The sequence below is a fragment of the Cuculus canorus genome, chromosome 2, assembly GCF_017976375.1.
Source record: "Cuculus canorus isolate bCucCan1 chromosome 2, bCucCan1.pri, whole genome shotgun sequence".
Classification (NCBI taxonomy): Eukaryota; Metazoa; Chordata; class Aves; order Cuculiformes; family Cuculidae; genus Cuculus; species Cuculus canorus.
This window is the reverse complement of record NC_071402.1, coordinates 16055105-16077868: the sequence shown is the minus strand read 5'-3', so window position 1 is coordinate 16077868 and position 22764 is coordinate 16055105. Positions and strand designations below refer to the sequence as shown.

The window sequence follows — 22764 nt, the reverse complement described above, 5'->3', positions numbered from 1 at the left end:
GGGGTCAGCACTACCTACTCTCAGGGACACATTTCAAAACTGGGTCCCACCTGTGAATCTCAGATTCATGGCATTAATTGCCATGTTGATGATTTCTGAGAGCATAGCACCTCATACATGAAACAGGAATCTGTGACCAAGCTAGTACAAAGGCCAAGGAAAAGAAAGAAGCTGTCACACTAGTGGAAACTACAAAGCTTTCACCAAAGCAGCTGGAAAAATAAATTCAGGTCCCACTGGAGAATATATGCAATTTCTTAGAATGTGTCTCTCCACCTACCTTGCTCTCTCCTTCAATGACTATGACAGGCACAGAAGTGGCAGGCCAGCGGTGTTTGGCTGGGAGGGGTTTATCACAATTCCATAACACAATAATCTGAAAGACAATATTGGAACACGATCACAGAGACCTTTATGGCAATGCAGTCCAAGTCCTAAGGACTCAGATCTCCAGATCAAAATGTTAAATTCAAGTCAGGAATTTCAAAATCAACGATGACACAAATCTGTATAAAAATTACATTTTCTACAGTAACATCACCCAGCCTGACTATTTACAATATGTGTCCTCTCAGGCAAATATAGGCTGCACAAGAACTCAGGAGGTCTCTGTGTAGGCCAGATCATAAGGATGTTGCTGATCTACTTCGGCTCTCAATAAAGGCTAAATCACTTGTGACACTCCGCTGCCAGACGGTGCTCCTACTGAACTCCCCAGGATTTCTTTTAGAGAAGCCAAAATCCTGGCATTGCTGAGACTGAGAACCACAACAGGAGGAAGGAAGATCATGTAAGGGCTCTTGAGGCACAGATATTCCTTCGCAGTTTGCAGTACATACAGTCCTGACCTTTAAAGTACAGTCATTATTTGACCTGCCACATGAAACAAAGGGATTTAATTACTGTTTCTATTCCACTCACACTCCACTCAGAATTTTTGTTTCCCATACATGCAGGTCACAGATAGCACAAATCTCAGTGAAAAGAAATATCAGAATTGAAATATGGGTTTGAACCAGGACTGATAAGACCTGAAGTCAGTAGGCTCTTGATCCTGGAATAGTAGTTTTGTCTCCAATGTGACTGACAGTCAAACAGCTCTGCTTACCTGTGCACAGTACTGGGACTTGGCTACAGCAACCAGGAGTTTCAGCACAGGCTGAGATTGGGAAACCAGAGGAGTTACTGCGTGGATAACGGCAGTGAATGTGGGAAGAGGCTTCAGACCTGAAGTGAAGAGATATGTGTTCAGTAAAGACAAAGTTGTTAGTATCGATTAAAGGACTCAGAAGATGAAAAAATAACTGCACTTAATCCAAACCTTGCCATGTTTTTCCAGGCCATCTCCTTTCGTCTTGGATACCAGATGCTTCAGAGGAAACCACACTTCCCTTTAACTCTCACACCCTCTGAAATCCCTAACTGCAACACAATTACTGCCTTTTTCTTACTCGCTATTCCAACAGATGTCCTGCAATTTCTTTCTTTCATCCAGTTTGTCCTACAGATAACACTGACATATAGTTTGTTCAACCAAATGCCTTTCTTGACACGGGCTCAGTTTTGCTGCCTGGCTCTGGATGCTTGGTATTTTCTACAGATTATCTTGACAACTTCTAGAAGTTTGTTCAGTTTCCTCAGTTCCTTTACAGCCTCTGTCAGAGTTTTGCTCTTTCTGGGTCGCTTCCCATCCACATGCACCTCCATTTATGCCCTGAGCTGATAATTCTGCTTGCATCCTTGCAAAATCCTTGTCTTGCTATGATTTCCTTTGCTGCCTAAAATAGCAGATCGTACTGGCATCTACCATTCATTACTGCTCTCAATCTTACCTAAATTCATCTGTGTGCGGTCATAGCCACTTTTCATCAAAATTCCCACAGAAACCTTCTTCTCCCTTTTTAAGATGGTAACTGTGAATTTTTAGCAGGTGAGTAGTACAGCTCCACACAAGTGGGATGGCACAGGCTGAGCCAAAAGTAGCAGCAGTCTGGTAAGCAGGATCACTCCAGCCTGCAGGCACATTCCCCCACAGAACTCATCATTTAGGCTCTGTTTCAGGAAAGAGCCATGAACTTAAGCCCTATTAATTCCTTCTAGTGGGATCCATGTGAAGACACATAGGATGGAGAATAAATCCATACCAACCCTGCACTCCACTAACAAGCATCATGTGTAAATTACCACTTTTCCAATTTGCCAAGCACAAATAAACAAAGAAAGCAAAAAGCTATTCCTCTGATGTCCCCTTAGGCCATGAAAGAGTCAGCAACTCAGGCATTAATTACCAGCAACTGAAAAGTATGAAGGGACATAGATTTTTTTTAAACAATCTTTGCAAGCGAGAGGCACATGATGCATGTTGATGAGTCAGAGACATTCCAGTGTACAGTGGGCAGGGAAGACCGAGACAGGATAAACAAAAGGCATCATTAACTAGAAATGAATGGTAAGACACTTGGCACAAGCTACTCAAGGATCAAATTCCAAATTTCCACTAGAAATTCCAAATACCACTAGATTATAGCAAGGATTCACTCACCAAGATTAGCGTAGTAGTAAGGAAAATCTCCCAGATATGAGGAATACTGTGGCAGTACAAATAACCCTCCAGGATGTTTGTTCCATATTAAGCTGTTACGTGATATGTGCTTAAATATTCTGTCCTGAATAATCTGGAAAAAAGAGAGGCCATGACTTTTAAATAGACTATAATAGCCACTAGTAGAAGCTTCAGGGACTCCAGCTGACTGGAATCATCACCCATTCTGCAAAAAGCTGACGCACACAAATTACGAGACATTCCTGCTTAATCTCTCTTTAAATGACACAGAACCTGCACACTCTGACACCACTTCAGCAGCTCAGCCTTTGTGCAATAGGTTTCAGAGCACCTCATTAGTCTCTCTGGAGATGGGGACCTTGCAATTCATTGCATTTTGTATTTCAAGTCAAATATTTTGTATATTAGAGAACCTTAGCAGTTGTAAGCCCGATTAGTTCATTGTCAGTTTTACTACAGAACGCATAGAAGATAATTATTTGAGGACGGCATTACAAAGCTAGGTATTATTTTGAGATAATGAGAGCATTCAAAATCATGAAGACTTTCAGCAAATCAGGCTGCACTAAATATTAATTTTTGCTTAACTATAAAGGGATGTTAGCATTCAGATACGTCACTGACTCCACATCTCAGTTCTACAACAGTTTCTTGTTGGATGAAACAGAAAAAGATCTTTTGGCAACTACTGCCTGTCTCTGTAGAGGGCCACAAACATGGATTCCTAGATTTTTAAGGTCAGAACAGATTGCCAGGTCATCTACTTTAACACCTGGAATACCACAAGCCACAAAAAAAGACAAAGCACTGTACAATTAATTTATAAAACTGATCACAGTTACTTCATATCACTTGCCAGTGTGCAAGAGCCACAGTGGTTCTTAACACTGACGGAAGCTTTTTCACACTTGCTGCAAAGACATGACAAGATTCAGGGGTGGAAAGCTGTAAATGGACAAATTCAGCCTGCACAAAAGATGGAATTTTTTAAGTGCAGTCTGCTGGTGGGCCATGTGTTCTTACAGATTTGCTTTCCCCCAGAGCATCAGAGGTAGGCAGGTGTCAAGACAGAATCACAGAATCATAGAATTGTTTAGGTTGGAAAGGACCTTTAAGACCACTGAGTCCAATCATAAACCTAACACTGCCAACTCCACCACTAAACCATGTTCCTAAGCGCCACATCTACAAGTCTTATAAATACCTCCAGAGATGGTGACTCAACCACCTCCCTGGGCAGCCTGTTCCAATGCTTGACAACGCTTTTCGTGAAGAATTTTTCCTAATATCCAATCTAAACCACCCCTGGCGCAACCTGATGCCATTTCCCCTTGTTTCATCACTTGTTGCATGGAATATTGCAAATGGCTGGGTTATGGCAGAGAAAGAATTTTCTCCTAAGACAGCTAAGCAGGATTGCCTTGCCTTCTTCTGTAGCTCATCTTCTGGGGCCTCCTAAGAAGATTTCACATAATTGGCAGTTTATGCATTGCACGGGGCTCAAGTGCCAAGAACACACTGCTTCTTCTAACCTAAATTCTCTGGTCTTGAAATAAGTGCATCTGGGTGAAACTCTTTGTCTCTTAAGTTTGACTAAATCTGACCCCTCATCATTCAGTCTCGCCTTAAAATCTATGGAACTAAAGAAGGTATATACACACAGTGCAGGAAAACCAAAAGCAAGCAAAAAGACCAAATACAAGTTGAACAAAAGCAGCTGCTGGAGCTTGAACAAGCTAAAATCTCAGCAAGCAGCTGAGTTCAGAGACATTTGGTCAACACAGACCATGAATAAGTGCTGCCAGTGGTTTTCCTGTAATTTTTGATTACCATGACAGAAAAACATTAAAACACCAGTTACATTGTGCTAGACAATCCTCTGCTGGTGGCAATACACGCACTGCCAAAGTGGGGCAAATGTTAGGTGTTTGCATGCTTGTCTGATTTTTGCCTGCAGCCAATTACCATAGCTAATATGCAGTAATTCATACACATGCCTAAGTTAATTTAACTTTTTTTTTTCGGACACAGAATAATAGACTTAGGACTGTATTCCCAGCACTGACAAGAGTCTATCTGAGCATTTCTGTTTGGAAAGTTAGGTGCATCAGTTGTCAGATATCCTCCATGGTAGTGGAGAGAGAAAAAAAAGACTGCTGTTTCTCCACCTGCAACTTACGACACTAAACAAAGACACAACCTAGAAAGTACACATTTTCTAGTGTTTACCACAAAGCATAAATATTATAGCTCCTTCCTCCTGCTTTCTCAGAACTAGGGCATAATCAGATAAGGAGAAGTCTGCGAATTTACATGGTCAGGAGGTTTTCACAGACGGTGGAGTTTTCCGTTGTGCTGGTAGCCAACAAGGCTGCAGGGGAAACACATGGCTTGCATTCAATGCTGCCTCAGTGCACCCAGAGCGGGCACAGCTCTAACACAGAGCAGGCCCCCGGTGCCACACAGCGCATGCAGCCTTCGGTGCATGTCAGGCACGCAAATCTCACCAGTGCGGTTCTGCACCAGGCTGGGGAGCCGGCCTTGGTGATTTATCACAGTTAACAAACAGAAGATTAGTTTATTGTACTCCTGGTCTAGACAAGAAACCTAGCTGTCTGTCACGATAGAGGGAAGGAAAGACAACTTGGCAGAAAGGCAACAGAAAAGTACAAGAAAAATATAACATGGAGGACCAATAAATTAAAATGCAAGAGTGTATAGCGCTGCATATATTGCAGAGCCAGACAGCAGCTACATGGTCCCTCCAATGATGAGGCATGCAGGCAGTCATGCGAGAAGGAAGGGGTTAGGGTCCCTGGTTAGATCTCCCTTTCCTTTTTGGAATTCACTAATAGTCCAATATTTTTGTCTCTCTCATCTTCACGCTTCAAGAAGTTCATCTATTGCCTTAACCACTGCTGCTTCTCAACATGCCCCAGCCAAGCATCAAACATTTGTTTGCACGTTGTGCTCTCCTTCTCTCCTCCTCTTCCCAAGCAGAGGACTGAGCATGCTGCATGGGGATTTATGCATATTTTGGTTTTGTTTCAGATAAGACCAAGCTGAAAAAGGGCAGGTACACCGGAGCATGTGTCCAGATGGCGTTTGGAGCCGTCCACTGCTGCACTGCCAGCACTCCCACTCACCAGCCTGCAGCAGTCATGAACATCTTTTCCTAATCCACACCATATCTATAGCATCGGGCAGTTCCTCCGTGCCTGCAGTATGGGGTTGCTGGCCAAATAATTCAAACCTGTCATTTTGGGCTATGATTTTGCACACCAAAAATTGCTCATAACTGTTTTCCTAAGGAAAACAGGAAAGTTAAGTCAAGACTTGACTGAGACAAGTTGAAATGTGAAACGAGCATCTGTTAATAAAAACAGAACCCCTCTGAGCTGTCTCGAAAATTTCTGAGAGTCCTGAATTAAAAACCAAACAAAAAAAAACCTCAAACCAAAACCATGCTTGCAAACAAATGAAAAAACCCAGAATGCAACTTCAACACCAGGCATACATTACTCAGTTTCATTAAATTAAACCTTCCAGGAAAATTTTTGTTTTCATTTTTGTTTTCCTCTTCGAGCGGAAACTCCAGCTTGCTGTTTGCCCAGCTGCTTCAGCTTTATAATGGCTTTTGCTGTCCCCTGGGCACCTGTGGCCACATGGGCAAACGTATCCCAGGGCAGCACTGGAGACACACCTGTGAGCCCCGGAGATTGATGCAGCGGACATCAAGGCCCGGGGGCTGCATGTTACGGCTGCTCAAGACCAGCCCCAGCATGGGCAGGAGAGGGGCAGTGAGGAGAGGTGTGCGCACCTCTCCTTTTATCAATCTTTAACAATTACAGTGTGTACGTAGGGAAGGGGAAGATGATACACATAAGGCACCCCAATTGTCCCTAAGGGCACTTCCGTAAGGGTGAATTAGACTGCAAGCACTGGCATGTGGTCTTTCAGTTTTGTTAGCCCAGTTCTGGTATGGGCTGTGATATTTATTGCTATCTCATCAGTGCTTATTGGGGAGGTTTGAGGATGCAGAGCAGTTCCCAACAGGCAGCACGGATGAAGACATGCTCTTCTGAGGGCAAGGAGAGCATTGCGAAGATGGCTCTTGCCAGGGGCTCTGTCTGGTTTTCTTCATTGGCACAGAAAAACCTAAGGGACTGTCTTGCAGCAGCTGGAGGTAGGTCAGCCACAGGCAACCTGTACTGCAGGCAGCAGCACTCATTTGCCGTTTTCAGGGCAAAGTAGGCACAGTGGGAAATATGGAGCTTTACAACTGTGCACAAAGACAGATGTAATTGCAGAAGCATTAGCATAAGACAAATGCATTTGCACCTACAAAGTGAGCCACTTTCAGTGGCAAAATTGTGTAAAAAATTTATGTGCAAAATTGCAAAACAATTAGAAGAGAAATCTGCTTTTGAAATTGTAGCCTGGGCCCTACTTCTAAAGATCCTTTCATCTCTCTGTCTCTGAATTCAGAGAGGATTCACTACATATTTGAGATCATGTGTCTCCCTGTTTAATAGCAGTCTAATTATGATTATTTATTAATATTTTATAAGCATGAGCAGGTCTTTACCTTATCCTGCGTGTGAAGATAAGACAGTGATTTTCAAGGGCCCCCTGTTTTCCTTGAACCAGAGCAATAACCACATCACAAGGCATCAAAGTGTTAAGGAATGGTCAGGAAGAAGCTCTACAATAATACTTTTTCCAAAATTAATTCCAGGAAGGTTTCTTACAGAAACACATTCACTACCAATGACAAGAATAGTGATTCATAAACTAGAAAGCCTTGTAAAGGCAAGATCACACATGACAACTTTGCCATGTGTTGGGTAGCTCCTATTTTTCACCATGTCAGTTTTCTAATGTGGATTCCAATAACAGAGGAAGTATTTCCTTAGGGGAGAAAATTTATCAGGATGCTGAGCATTTTTTCCAGTGACCAATTGCATGTCATGAAAACCAAGGTCCAACATTAGCTGAGGACAGGAGAAACTGGCAAATACAAGAACCTCGCTGCCCAGCAAGGTCCCAGACAATTTTTACTCACCTCTAGTGTAGTCAATACAATCTTCTCAACTGAAGAAAAATAAGCCTCCCACAAGAACTGTGTCTGCTGTCTAAGTGCTAGGATTTTATCCTGATGGATAGACCTGATTGTAGAAGGAATCTGTAATACAAGATGTAATACAGTCAGAAGCTTCAGAAAACAATGCAATGCCATCAAATTAATATGCTGCTGACAAGCCCTCTCCTCTATTAACAAGCTGCAGAGCTTCAGCACTGCTGTCCGACAGAGATGTGTGTATCAACAGTTAAAGCCTTGATGTAAAATGAATGAGACACAACATTTTATAACCTTTGGTACTGAACTATCTTTTTTTTTAATCTTTTTTCTTTTAGTTTTTGATTGTTTCATAGTAACAAAAGCTCCTTCTCCCCAGTGCTGTGGCACAGCACAGTACGGAGGTTTTCCATACATCCTTCATTTACAAGGCTTTTCACGGACTAATATCTTTACAAACCAGTATCTGCAGGTCTTGAGAGTCCAACAATAATCTCCACTCTCAAAGTATATTAAAGGGGCCTGGAATTGCATTTACCACAGCATGGCAACACTAACGTGCCCTAAGGAAAACATAGCAATATCTTAAGTAAGACTCCACTTTTTGTGAGCCTGTGAATCAAATTGTATTTTACTAATCACTGTGGGTGGAAAGAATGTCTCCCACACCACCTGTTATTCACATCAAAAAACACTGCTTTCTTTTTCCCCTCTCCATTAAATCAACATATTAATTCTGGTGTATGTACTGGCTGTATGTGTAAGTGTATTAATCACATCTGGGATCATTAGCAACAGCAAATACATGATCAAAGTCACTTCACAGCTATGATATGGCATATTTTCTATAAACTCATTCATTTCATTGCATTATGTGCAACCTTGCATGTGTGAGCATGTATGTATGAGCAAGAAATAAAATCAATACTCATTCCCAACCATGCCTTTTGAAAAGGAAGGCTGCTTTGACTGTGAAGGTTACTCCAAGAAGTTAAGATTTTACAGACCACATCAAACTTGCGAGTGTCTGCAAATGCAATGCCAAGGTTAAAAAAAAGCCTTGGTGCCAGCTCTCTTACAGCAGCTGGAAAGAAAAATCAGAGCTCTCATTTTAACTGCATTTGCCTATTAGTTATTAATCTACTTGTCCAGAAAGACAGGTGGGGAAAATGATGTATTAATCTGGCAGGATTACACTGGAATTATTAGAACTGGATGACGTCTTAATAAAAGGTCATTTCAGTAATAAGCAGGGGAAGGCAAAAACCACCCTACACAAATAAATGCAGAAAGGCTGGATTAAGCTCTCCCTGCACTATGATGAGGAGAATATGCAAATAAAAACATCCGTGCTGCTCTCAAACAGGAAATGAAAAACTGTAACATAACAAAAACGTTTCCCAAAGCAGACGTTCAGGCCCTCTGCCAGCTCTTTAAAACCACTGTTAATAACGGTGCAGTAGCTGTTCAATATGGAAGCAGCTGTGAAGATAGCGAATGGCATGTTACCGGAAAGCAAATTATTATTATTTAAAGAGAGAAATAATTTTGCTTAGAAAAATGTGCTGTCCACAGAAGCAAAAATCAAATGGCCCTTTTATATTTGCAGCTTGTAACACATTAAGGAGAATAGGCAGCACTTTCCAAGGCTGGCTAGGCCCGCTGTTCACTAATATTTACTTCTTCAGACAAGTAAGTAGGCGTCTAACAAGATTTTCAAAGGCACTTTTCATTTTTGGGGTGTCAACATACCTGTACCTTTGAAGGCTTCTCTCCATTAATGACAATAACTTGCCACTTTTGAAATGAGTTAAATTCAACTATAAGAAAACCCCCACCTTTTTAGTGGCTATTCCAAATCTTGTGGATCTCAGCTTCACGCTGGACAATGATGTTTTATTAAATGCTACTTTGGAGAAACCACTTCTTCAAGAACTTTTCCTAACACTGACTTCACCACATACTTTAAGAATGTATTTAGACTACAAAACCCACTAGGGAAACAGAAAAAAAAATGTAATGAATTTTAAACCAAATTAGACGCTGAAGGTAGCAAGGAATTTCTAACTTCTCAGCCTGCTTTTTTCAATGAGCTCAAGCAGATTAGAATAAAGTGACACAAATGCTACTTCAGAAAGCAATGTTACATGGTCCAGACATCACAAAAGGGACACATTCTGCTTCTGACAAAACTGTTAGGCGGTAACTCCCACCTGAGAAAATAACTCCTTTCCTGATGAGTTCCTTCAGCACCTGCCAGCCAGCCACACAATGCTGGTGGGATCTTTGAGGATCAACGCTTTCTGAAGGGCTAGCGCAGAACTGGCTTTTGAATGTTTTCTCTCTCATCACAGCACCCAGTCCAGGACAGCCCTGCTTTAGAGAGGCATCCAGGTGCTCCACATCAGAAAAGATTTCATGCTCTTAGGAAAATTAAGGGTGTCTCCTGCATTTAAGAATGTGGCTTGGCGGCTGCAATGACCTTCAGGTCAAAAAATGAATGATGTCATATCAAATGAGTTCATAGTCAGTGTGACACAGACAATTTCTTAATGATAAAAATCCTTTTACAGCCCTGACCTTTTGAATTCATCTTCCCCATCCATTTAGATGGCTGCAGCAATAATCAACTGACCCGCTGGAGGACATGGTCTTTTTCTTACCTGTAATAACAATCTCTCATCGCCTATGACGGCAGCTTGGTTCCAATCAATCACTTCCGAGAATGGCAGCTCCCATCCGTTGCTAAGCATAACTGGGACACAGGCAGCCTGCACGCACACACAAAGGCATTGCAGTCATTAGCAGGTACAACGATTAGGGCAAGCTTTGAGGTTTGCACTAACACCATGATCATTGTTTTCTGCACACACTCAGGAGAGGCAACATGGCAAAGAATACCAGAAGCTAGAGGCCACAGGTGGGCAGCCCAAGTGCTCGTGGTTTTCCATGTTGCACCTACTCATATTCACTGAAATGCTGGGTTTGCATGGAGAGTGGCATTTGAAATCTGCTGCGCCAGGCAAGGGCAGAACTGTTAAAATGCTGTAGCTGTAATCGTGGAGAATTTAATACAAAGTGATGGCTTCCCTTGCTGCTTTGTGAACCATTCAGCAGGGAGCTAACTCCCTCAATTCTTATAATATGTTGCAAGACAACCCTACAGAAAATATGTATCATATTTAATTCCAGAGCACTATTTCCACAAAGCAGGAGTGAATTTCCTATCAACTGACTTCAACACTCCAAACAGGGGCAACTGCACAAATACAACTCATCTGTCATCACCTGTCTACAAAAATAAGAATTGCTTTCTGTCTTAAAACAAAAAGCATACACATTTAGTATCCATTTCATACTAGGACTACCTGCCTAAATTATTTAATCTTTTCTGAGTTGTGCAAGTTCCTCTAAACATACAACAAATTTGCAAATATTCAGTAAACAGGACAGTATTTCCATAAATAAATGATCACCGCTGTATCCTGGTCAGATGGAACACAACGTAAGACCCAAACTGAAAGCTTCCCGATGTGATGCAAGAACCTATTACCACATGTATCACGCCTGGGCTCTGTGATACATTCTGTTCAGCTTCTTTTGGATCAAGCCAAGCTTAAGTGCTCTGAATTCGGCCCAGGATGGTGTCAGTCTCTCCTCTACCTCCCAAAAGATGGTACAGAGGGGAACCTTTCCAACTGCTGTATCTTCCTTGCTAACATGTATTACACATGGGATCTTAGACTAGTCAAGCTTTTGCATTACAGCAGTGCTTATAATGAGTAAAGAACTTGATCTTCTGCAAAGAAATTACATTAATGCATGAAAAAAGCCAACCAGAAAACACTTAGCAATGCGTTTTCATGTTTAAAACATTCCACTAATGTGGATTACATCTTTGAACATGCCCTGCAGCCAGACAGAAATTGGGAATTCATCAAAACCAGCATATATTGCTGCTAGCCTGCCAGGAAAATCCTCAGTGCCTGTATTTTATCATCATCAACCTGGAGCCTCCAAGTTCTGCACAGTGAGGTATACTCCCTGCTTTCTTTTCTTGAGATGATGTATGACTTGTGACCCAGTCCAGAAAAGAGCTGAGCACTGCTCTTCACAAGGATCTGAAGTGATTCGTCATCCCAAGTAAGCAGGTTCCACCTCTTCCTCAGAAGAGGCTGGAGAGGGAACAGCTATTTGCATGCTAATTATCTTCTCCTGAGTAGGAGCAAATAGGTAAGTGACAGCCCAGAACATGAATCTCAAATGTGACAGTGGTTAAACCTGTGTCTAGCGTATTTGAGATGCCCTGGGGTATCCAAAACACCCACCCAAGACGGCAGACATGACACAGGACCTACTGAAGACCTTCTGAAGAAGCAGCAGAAAGCCAGAAAGGTTCCCCAGAGTTCTAAAATGACATTATACACCTCCATTTAGCACTTGATGCCTGCTCTGCATTGCAGTAAACAATACTCTTTAACAGCAGCTGGGATATTTTGAGGTTGATGAAAAAAAGTGATGTGATGCTATTCATGAACAACTTCACTGCCAATGCTGGGACACTTCCCAAATGGCAAAAGGACACCGGGAGGCAGGATTCTGTAAGATGTCCTCATTTGCCACCTCACTGACACCAAGAAGTGCCTCAGCCTTCCCTTTCCACCACTCCAACCCCCATGGAAATCCACATGCTGGTCCCAGAGGGTAGCTGCAGTATCTCCCAAAGATGCTCTGTATGGCTGAATGAAGATCCAGGACCCCAGGGATGAGCTGATCCTTATCAAAAAGAAAGGTCATGCTGGCTTCAGCCGGCGTAGGTCAGTGTCAGGCTTGATTACTGTGCTGCCAAGCCACCCTGCCACAGTGAGACACTTCCCATTGCCCTCTGCTGCTGGCAAAAAGGGAGACCTTTAACCACAATGTTTTTAAAAGGTGAAGGGGATTCAGGTGCTTTCCCAGACACATTGTGAGCTCCCTGAGATCAGACAACACCCGCCTTCATGCGAAGCTGCCATATGGGGCTTTATGACCTCCAGGCCACCTTCTGCATATTCAGCAAGCACCATCGCCATACAGGCAATGCATAAGCAGGTCTGTTTTGCCTAAATGAAAACAAAAAGCTATTTTTACTGCCCCAGGGCTTGCTTGTAGAAGCCAGTGTCTCCCACAGGAAGTCCCACAGCTTGACAAAATAATGCTCTAAATTGGTCCGACCCCGCAGCCCCACCACACCCAGGGAAACCCTCTTCCTGGAGTTAAAGCAATTCAACCTTCAGTGCTTAGTCCCTCCTGGGAAGAAGCTGACAATTGCTCCAGAAGTATGAAGCCAGGCTTTTGCAAAGTGGATTACTGTCCACCAGGGAAATGAAATACATTTCTCTGCTCCCCACCTCCTTGCTATTGCACGCTGAATTGCAGCCAGCATAGCCAATGCTTTAAGCTGCAGCTCTTACCTGCAGGGCTTCCAGAAACCTGAAAGAGCCAAGCCTGCGGCCACGGGGAACCAGACAGAAAGTGGCATTGTGCAGCATTTCACGGTAATCATACCTAACAAGAACAGGGGAGAAAAGAGAAGATTCAATTAGCACTGAGTCCTGGAGTAACTGGGCATGAAAATGCAAACAGCTGTTGAGACACATCTGGATAAAATAATCTCCGACCAAGACGGCTCAGCACCAGGTTAACTAGCTCCCTCCGCGCTGGGCCTGTCAGCCATCTCCCTGCTCCTTTTTGTTCACCTTAAGGAGCAACCACCATAGGAGAGAGCGGTAATGACACAGAATGAAGGGAACCATTTTGCCTTTGCAATAATCAGCCACTGCTATATAAACAGGTGTACACAGCTTCCAACAATAAACTTATATTAAATATTTTGATACCCAAAGCATTGTTGCAGCACTTCTCTGACCTGGATTTCTACTCAGATTTAGTCAATGTCATGCACAACTGTGTTAATTTCTACATCGGAAGTTTGTACAGAACAAAAATATTCAAACTATGCCAAAGAAATCTTTGCTTATCAAGCAGGCACTAAAAAATGGATGGGGCGTGGGTTGGATTCCAATGACCCACTTGGTGGTTATTGTTAAGCGCAGTGAGAGGGATAAACTGTCAATTTTGGCAATTAACCACAGAGCTGCAATGACCCCTGCTCTTCCAAATTAAAACTTCAAGTGCTTATAGACACTACCGGTTTGGGTTTTTTTCCGATTCCATCAATCACCTCAAAACCATTTACCAAAACCACACATCAAATCCTAACAGTTTCCAGCCTGTTATTAGCTAATTGTACTTCTGGCAAACCCAAGGAACTGTGGAACTGTGAATGGCATCGACCTCACTGAGCTGCTCCATCTAAGACAAAAGGGTCCAGATTAAACACCCTCCATTCTCCCAAGCATCCTGGCCTCTGAGGACAAATGTTCTTTTCACAATAACTTGTGGAACTGGAATTTTCGAATGCTAATAATCTAATTTAAACATAGCCTGAAGGCAGAGCAAATTTTTCTGTGTGCGTGTATATGTGTATCTATATACATATGTACATGATTATATTTTACATATAAAAAGTCCAGATCTATGCTTGTATTCTCACACAGGCCAGACAGATGGGAGTAAGCCAATTTTCAATTATAAGCTCCGTCTTTAGGAAGAGACATCTTGCAAAGGCCCATTTGCTTAAACAAGCGTGAATAGCTAATTTGCACAAGAAAAGGTCAGTGTAAATGGATTAAGATTATCTCCACCGAGAGTAAAATAAAAACCCTTGTTGCATTAATTAAAACTACAAAACAGACTTCAAAGTACGTTTTTTTAAAAATCATATCTCAAATTTGGTTAAAATACATATATACATATTCCATCAGAGCGGCAGTAATTTCTTTTGCTCTGTGTGGGATATTGATTGGCAGCCACATCCCAGCTCCCCAGCCAGCAGTGACACAGTACACAGGGTAAAATATTAGGAAATTCGAATACCAAAAAAATTTAAAAAACCTGCCATTTTTAAGCATTCTTTTTTTACATACCGAGAGGTCTGAGGCTCATCGCTTTCACTGTATATTGTATGACAGAAAATGTTAATAAACACCAAAAATAGAATACCCTGTAGGGCTAGAATGCGCCAGTCAGAAGTCTCCCTTCATTAGCTAGCTAAAAGTGTAAAATCCTGTTAATACCCCAGAATGCAAAAATATCCACAAAATGTTGATGGCAGAACCAGAACACAGAGAAAAGCAGAGAATGAGGCCAGCACAAGTGAATCGTCCATATGCCAGTGACATCTTATATTGGGCACCTTTTCTTTCATATCTAATTTGCTGACAGTAGGATAGATTTACAAAGGAAAAAAAAAAAAGAAAAGGATTTTGTTGACCATTTCACCTGGAAACCAGTTAGCATCTTGCTCCCATTTATGCGTTTTAAAGCCTAACGTGTGATTTATTGCTGAGCTTGGGAATAGCACGGTTCATGGTCATCAAGCAATTTATCTACATCATACACACACAGAGAGCTTCATCTTAACCTTGATGTATGGGCACAACATTTCCACTCACTTCAGGGAGAATCCACAAATACAACATGAGCAGCCCCAGAGTAAAGCAGCGTCCATAGAGAGATGCCGCAGTGAATGAATTGCACCAGAGATTTTTCTCATAAACAAATTTCTCCGCAATTTCAACCTAAGTGTTTTCAAGTGACTCGACAAAATCTTCAAGCACAGTGCTAAGGGACTGGTTTCCAGTTTAAACCCCTCAGCAACCACCCCAGGATCAAACATCTATGTGAAATCCTTAAATACAGGGTGCTAATTTTACTTCTATTAGTTTGTGGGTAGCATGCAAAGGAATGGGGGTGCCCTGCCTTAGCTGAAAGACAGGAGATAGCCCAGTATGTTTAAACATGAATTTGGAAACACCTTTCACACAACACATGCAGCCAGCAACAAATACAAAAACATCTCTGTCAAGCTGCAAGCATAGCTTTGTAGTTTGAAACATCACTTGTGGAGTGAGTCACTTACACATACTAAATAGTACTTTAGAGTCTGCAGCAGGGACCATTTCATGTTTTTTCCCAGAGTGCCAGGCAGCATTCAGAGGAGACCTTGGCCACAAAAACATTGCACTGTGAATGAAACTCAAGCCTGAGGCCACAGTGGGGACAGAAGGTGTCAGGGCTGCCCTCCGTTTCAGATTCCTTCCCATTCAGCCCTGTAGAAACCATGCACACAGCAGAAAATTCCAGCTTTGCTAGTGTTTTCTCACGGAGGGAAAATTGCTTATGTATGATTGGCATTTTCTTCCACATAGGAAGCACACATCTCACTTGAAAGCATTTCCGCACTTCCATGACTCTGACTCGAAATGCTTTCAGTGAAGTCAATGAGATGATCTCTATGATTAAAGGTAGGTATCTGAGCTGAATCTTTCCTGGACTTGAAGTTTCTCCTTCACTTGTCCAGGAGAGAAATCGGAGCTGGCACAGACACCCAGGAACACTCTCTCAGCTACAGCAGGACACTTTAATGCTGATCTGCCATCTATTGCAAATACCAATGTTGCATCAACAACTGGCTTGATCTCCCCACCAACCTCACTGACTAATCTCAACAAGGTCTTGGGGAGGCAATGAAGTATTCTAGCCCTGCTCACAACTGGCACAGGAGCCTTAAGCTACAGAGAAAGCAACCCAGTGTTTAGAAGAGGTTCTTCCAGAGCCTCCTCCTTTTCTTATTTTCCCCTGGCAATGGGAGTTGTGTCTGTTTTCAGAACTACTTTTTTCCTTTAGCTGGTAATGTCTGAGAATGGCAGGGAGATTTGTTACGGTCTTCCAGCTCGCACCGCGGTAGTTTCTGCAAACCCAAAGCTGCCAGTTTGTAGGAATGGCTCTGCATTACCTGCCTATCCAGATGCTCCGGTTTTACCCAGCTATGGAGGTTTTTCATGCTCCACTTGCAGCTTAGGATTCAGAGCAAAGACCAGCACAAGCAGTGGACCAGGCACTTCTTTCTTAGTTGTGCTGCCTCAGCGTCACACTCCTTCTGGCACTTTCCTTTCCTTTCCTGCTGGCAGTTAATCTTCCTTAACATTTACTATAGGAAGGCTTTGAGAAGAGCCAACTGCTTTGCTTGGAAGGTATTTATTTCCAGAAAGCTCCTGGTTTCTGCATTTGAAGACTGCCGGGGGTGGGGAGGGGGGCACATACCTATTGCTCATATTGCTCATATTCCTTCATTCTGCACACTTGCACAGAGGTAACATTTTACTGCCAATTTTAGGGTCGGCTTGGCCTGGGCCTCAGCTGCATTATTCAAACATGTTAAAATCCAAAGTGCATATGCCTTAAAAATGACAGTTGGGGCTTTAAAACTAAAATAGCTACAGAATTACCCAAAAGCTTGCATCCCTCTGCAAGGATCAGCACTGTCTTTTATTAACTTTCAGGCTTCCTTCTGCAATGATTAAGTGCACCTTGTTCACAGCTAATACCTTTTTAGGCAGTATAAACAAATAGCTCTATTTGTAATCAATTCTAATTTATTCACACTTTAATTGAAATACCCCTCCCTGCTACCACCCATAGCTGAGAAAACATGTTCGGCCCCATCTATCATGCAGGTGTAACACTGCAACACCATGTGGGCAATTATCCGAAGGAGAAACACTGCTCAGCCAAATGCTCTTACCATTTTAACTTCTTGAGCCAACACATTGCTCCTGTCTCCTCCCTCCCTCCCCCTTTCCTTTTACCTTCTGATGTGCCGACCTTGTCAATCAGCACATGGATTAGAGAGCTGCTTGGGATTCCTGGTTCACTATTATCCCAAGGAGCTCAGGCAGGCTGCAGAGGCTCTACAGTGACTAATCAGCCATGCCATACATTCCTTCTAGCAGCTGAAGCATTTCCCCATGTCACTACACTTAGGAGATTATAAACTAGCCTGGGAAACATTTTCACTACCAATTTTAATATAAACAATTTTTTTTTTCTCAAAGCCACAGAGTCATCACCATTGATTAAAGAGAGGTCTACGAAGATGTCAGGCTGTTTAGACCAGCAGATACGTCCAGCTACCCAGATGTAAAAATTATCATACTTTATCCAGATATATGTCACCTGTCACTTAGGAATAGTTTCTTATCTAATCCTCTGAACACTGATATGGGATACCATCACCATCACAGATGGAAAACCTGAGATAGAGAGGATTGGTGGCTTCTCCAACAGCTAGACAGACCTTGGGAATGCTAACCTCTGCATACTCACCTGCCTCCCTTCTTTCCAGTCATACAGCATTCACTGAAAACCAGCTGTACATTATGGCTACTGAAATTCAGATGGAAATACAGGAGTAGGACCCAAACCAAACACAATGGGTTTAACCCAGCAGTACATATGTTAACAGTGCCGTAGATAATCCATCTAAGATGCTGGAGCTCGTCTTTGGCAGGGAGCATCAGCACATACCACTGTAGATGTTAGATAGGACCAGAGGTGTTTTTCCTGAGACAAAAACTGCAACGGCATTTTACCGACTATGTCCAGGGTTGCCTCCCTGAATCTGCAAGGCCACAAACACAAGTTGCATCTTCCCAAGGCCTCTGCATCAGTTCAAGTGCTACAACAAAGGCACATACTAAACACCTACAAAGCAAGGCTAAATGGTGGAGTATTTCCCAGTTTTCCAGTATATTCAGCATTAGCTATTAACCAATTGGCCAGTTTTCCATGTGTGAATGTTTAATGCAGATGGCTGTGAACCACTGGCTAGAGAGACTGAAAAGAACTCTGCTCTGTCACACAAAGTGTTTCGTTGCTTGGTTTCCATTAAGGTATGCTGGCTTTTAAATAAACTGTCAAGTAAAACTTGGCACTGAAAGCACCAAGTGAGTAACTGTCTTTGTAGGAAAGCTGACAGCTCAGCTGTGCGTCAGATAGATAGCTGCCCAAGACTGAGCTCGAAAGACTAACGCATCCTAGTTGGAAGGGTGCCGTCGCCATGAACTGCTTGCTTGGGATTTACAGCTGCGCAATGCTTTGGGGGGATCCTACTGCCAGTTAACAGGCTACTGGCTGGCAGTTCATCTCCCTCTCTGTAAGAACTGGTTCTCGAATTGGAAAGTTTGGAGATGCAAAAACATAATTGGAAAACTTTTTTTTCCCCCCTGCTTAAAGGGCTAATTGATTTCACAGGTGTTTAATTATCATTTGCTGTGAGATAATACCTTGTAGTGCCATAAAAAATGGATTTAATTTTCGAGTGCTTGCAAAACCATTGCCAAAGCCAAGTTAGAGCTAAAGCTAGATAATTATTCTATAAATCAAACACACTGCCTTCTTTCTTTGAAATTTTTAATACTTGGCTATAATGATATCTGACGACCTTGAAACTAACATAAAAAGGATTTTCTTGCCAAGCACTGAAAGGCAGCCATTGGAGTATTTCTTTCAGCCTGGTTCATTACCGCAGCCATTCCTGCCAGGCTGCCTGGGCTGCAGGACTCCAAGGGATGCTACGGTATAAGCACAGCAGCAGCGTGTGCAAACTGTGATCTCGGCACACAGGTAATGGGTGAGTGTGGGTATAAGCATATCAGCCTGAAAATGCTGACAAATTAATGAAAATCCTGCACAGTTCTTCCAGGCCTGGCATTGGAAATGAAATTCTGCAAACACCCAGCAACTAATGTACAAGTGGTACTAAGGTTCTAATGTATTACAGTACAACTGTCTTCTCCTTTCAATGCCAGCATCTTCTTTTAGTTCAGAAGGTCAGATTAACAAAGAAAAGCAGAGAAGTGGAGTTTTCACTTTAATGCACTGCTAAAGGGACTTTGTAACAGTCAGACAGTAACCACTGAAATTTAAATAATCTTTAAAGCTTTCAGTGACATCATGGTTGGATTCAGTTCACTTCCATATTATGCATAGAAACATTTGGATAAACAAGTCAATGTAAAGTCAATGTAAATTCTAACAAATAAAAATGCTCTAACAATTTTTGTCTAAATATTTACACAGAATGCCCTGTAGATCTGTACGGTGTGTGCAAAGCATGTGCAACATCTGGACTGCCAAATACCATCCAACCGGCTCCCAGTGCAGCAGTTATACCACCTAGAATGAGTAGACTTATACAGTAGCAAATGTGGTCTCATCAACATCATTTGATGTTTAAAGATAACTGCTTATTTAACAAGTGTATCAGACTAGCAGACTATTCGTGGGTAGCGTGTCTGAGGCAAACCTTGCCGAGGTGCCTCTCTAGACAGCGTTACGCCCCAGTTACCAGCAACCAGCTAATAGTATCGCGTAACACTGCATCTAAAACCAAACACCAGCTCCCAGGCTTTGAAGTCCTCTAAGGGCACCTGTTTCACAGCAGCACCTCGCTGTGCTGGCAGTAGAAAAACTTAACACACCTGAATAAGAAAGGTCCATACGAAAGCAAATGCACCGCTTTGTAACATCTTCTGAGGAATGTAAATGCAGCACCATGTATAGCGGATTTGCTTCCCTCTAAGTCAGTGGGAAAACACGGATATGTGGATGCATGCACAGGAACACACAAGCACACACATAGCCACAGCCTAAGATTTTATGAGGAGCAATCTCCTCCCCTTCCCTCGAAGTGAATGAATCCTCTTCACCCAAAATGTGTCCCTCTGGCACTTATTGCCCATCAAGCTGCTGGACCCTTACAAGGTAAAGATCAAGTTGTTAAGATGATCCAGTGCTTCAGGCAGGGTGTTTCTAACAGGATTCTTATAACAATAAATTACGCCAACATTTTGCATCATTATGGTACCTCTACCTTGTCATTTTCTGGAGATCAAATACCCCTTTTTGAATAATTTAATATAAATAACCTAAGTCTGCCAGTGGGAGAAAAAATTGGCATTTCCATCTTGCTGATGGGGAAACTGCCACACAGCCTGGGCTTGGGCTTCATCTACTAAGCCTTGTTCCCTAGTACTCTGCAAAGAAAAATGCAGGAATGTGTTGAAAATAATACCTAACTTTTTGACAGTTGTGCTTTGGTGTTTCAACAGAGAACCAGTATCATGAGCTGCATCAGCAGAAGCGTGACCAGCAGGTCGAGGGAGGTTATTTTGCCCCTTTACTAAGTTCCGGTGAGATACTGCATCCAGCTCTGGAGTTCTCGGCACAGGGAAGATGTGGACTTGTTAGAGAGGGTCCAGAGTAGAGGCACAAAAACAATCAGAGGAGAGGAGAAGGCTCAGGGTAGACATTCTTGATGGCCTTTCAGTACTTAAAGGGGGCGTACAGGAAAGATGGAAAGAGACTTCTTAACCAGGGCCCGTAGTGACAGGGCAAGGGAAAGGCTTTTAAACTAGACGGTAGATTTAGATTAGCTGTACAGAAGAAATTCTTCACTGTGAGGGTGGTGAAGCACTGGAAGTGGTTGCCCACAGAAGTCGTGGATGCCCCCTCCCTGGAAGAGTTCAATTTTTACAGTTGGGGATATTACACTGTCTCCTTAAACAAGTCAATTTGTTTGGACTTTAGCCTTCTCTTAGCAGTGAAGCAGTGTCAAACACTTGTCCTAAAAAGCCCCATCTGGTCCCATTAACTGATCTCACTTGCTGTAACAGTCCAGCTGTGAATATCTTTGGGGTAATTTCCTACTGCAAAGCCAGTTTCCTTACTGGTTTATTCTCTAACTTAAAAATAAAACCCAACCAAAAATGCCCACTACTGGAATTTCAGTTATTAAAGCATCAGTTTGGATTAAAGACTAAAACAAAGAAAAATCCATACTGCATTTTCTGAACAAAGAAACAAATTTTAGCTCATCTGCCACCTACTCTAATTTTGAGATTACAGGACATACCTGAAAGCCTCAGAGTGCAGAGAAATAAAAGACTTATTGTGATTTGCCTCACCTGTCAACACCTGCTGGCTTTGAAGCCAATGATTCCCTCCTGCCTGTCAAAAAAAAAAAAAAAAAAAAAAAAAAAAGGCCTCCGAATCTTTCTTAATTATTTTTAAATAGCTCTTTATTGAAAACTTAAGGTTAAAAAATACTGAAGATAATCAGTTTTCTGGAGTTTCTGTGCTTTAGTTTCTGAGTCTTCTGAATGTTTTAACTAACTTAGAAATTGCTGACTACAAACCATGGATGGTAAAATATGAATAAAATCAGTGCTAAGCAACTGTTTATGCCACAGTCAAATAACTGGATGCAGCAGAATAGAGAGGATTCTGATGTAAAGAACACCATCCTCTCCATTAAGCTGCCTGCAGGACAAGCACTTCAGCAGGATAGTAGAGAAAGTATAAACCTCTTAAGATCGAATTGGAAAGGGTTATCATTTGTATCCTTGCTTTGAATGTCTGGCTGATACCATACCATTTAGAATAGGCCTTATGAAGCTTATCATTTTCTCTTCAGCTCCACAGATTTTCCCATTACAGCTATCGAGCTCCTAAGTGGCTTGTTGGCATCTTTAAAAGTTATAGTCCTCCAGACACAACATCTAAAAATGGAAAGCAAAGATGATGTGCAATACTGGCTCTAATTAGGCACGAGTTCATTTCTATGAATGACTGGATATGTTTCAAAAAAAAAAAGAGGGACACAGGACAGGAACTTCTGGCAGAGTCCCACGTTGTCTAGGCATGCTGACCCAAACTACGACCGTGCTTAGAGGAAAAATTAGCAAATCCATGGAACTACTTTGAATGAAACAGAGAAGTGATTTATTTTTACTCATAAGAAGTAGGCTGCAGCTTAGTCCCCAGGAGTAGTAACATCACAACAGATCCAAATACTTCAATATTTTGCTTGTTTATCAGTTCTTTTATTTGCCTTTTTCTCAGGACCTCAAAGTATTTTCTTTCTCCTTCTGATAAATGAGACCAAGCTACTTCAAAAATAGCAGTAGGACACAAAGTAAATTAAAGAACCTTAAAAAATAAAGAACCTGTGTATTTTGATTTTGTAAAGTTAAATTTTAGGGTGAAATCCCAGCAGCATTAGAGTCCAGAGGGGGTTCCACCCAGTTACAGCAAGCGATGATCTTCTGAACTTAAGGAGAACCAATGGCTACAATAAAGCAGTGCATGGGTCTGAAGTGTGGAAGGGCAGGAAGCT

General features: G+C 42.2%; 1 protein-coding gene across 1 annotated transcript in view; it reads right to left on the bottom strand.

Moving 5' to 3' along the window:
* Nucleotides 1-22764, bottom strand: part of EXT1 (exostosin glycosyltransferase 1) — a 179705-nt gene that overhangs the window by 11793 nt on the left and 145148 nt on the right. Inside the window, exons 2-7 of the mRNA XM_054058487.1 lie at nucleotides 13097-13190; nucleotides 10307-10414; nucleotides 7629-7748; nucleotides 2543-2675; nucleotides 1109-1227; nucleotides 281-376 (exon numbers count right to left, since the gene is read on the bottom strand). Coding sequence (XP_053914462.1) covers nucleotides 281-376; nucleotides 1109-1227; nucleotides 2543-2675; nucleotides 7629-7748; nucleotides 10307-10414; nucleotides 13097-13190 — 670 coding nt within the window. The remainder of the gene's footprint in view (nucleotides 1-280; nucleotides 377-1108; nucleotides 1228-2542; nucleotides 2676-7628; nucleotides 7749-10306; nucleotides 10415-13096; nucleotides 13191-22764) is intronic.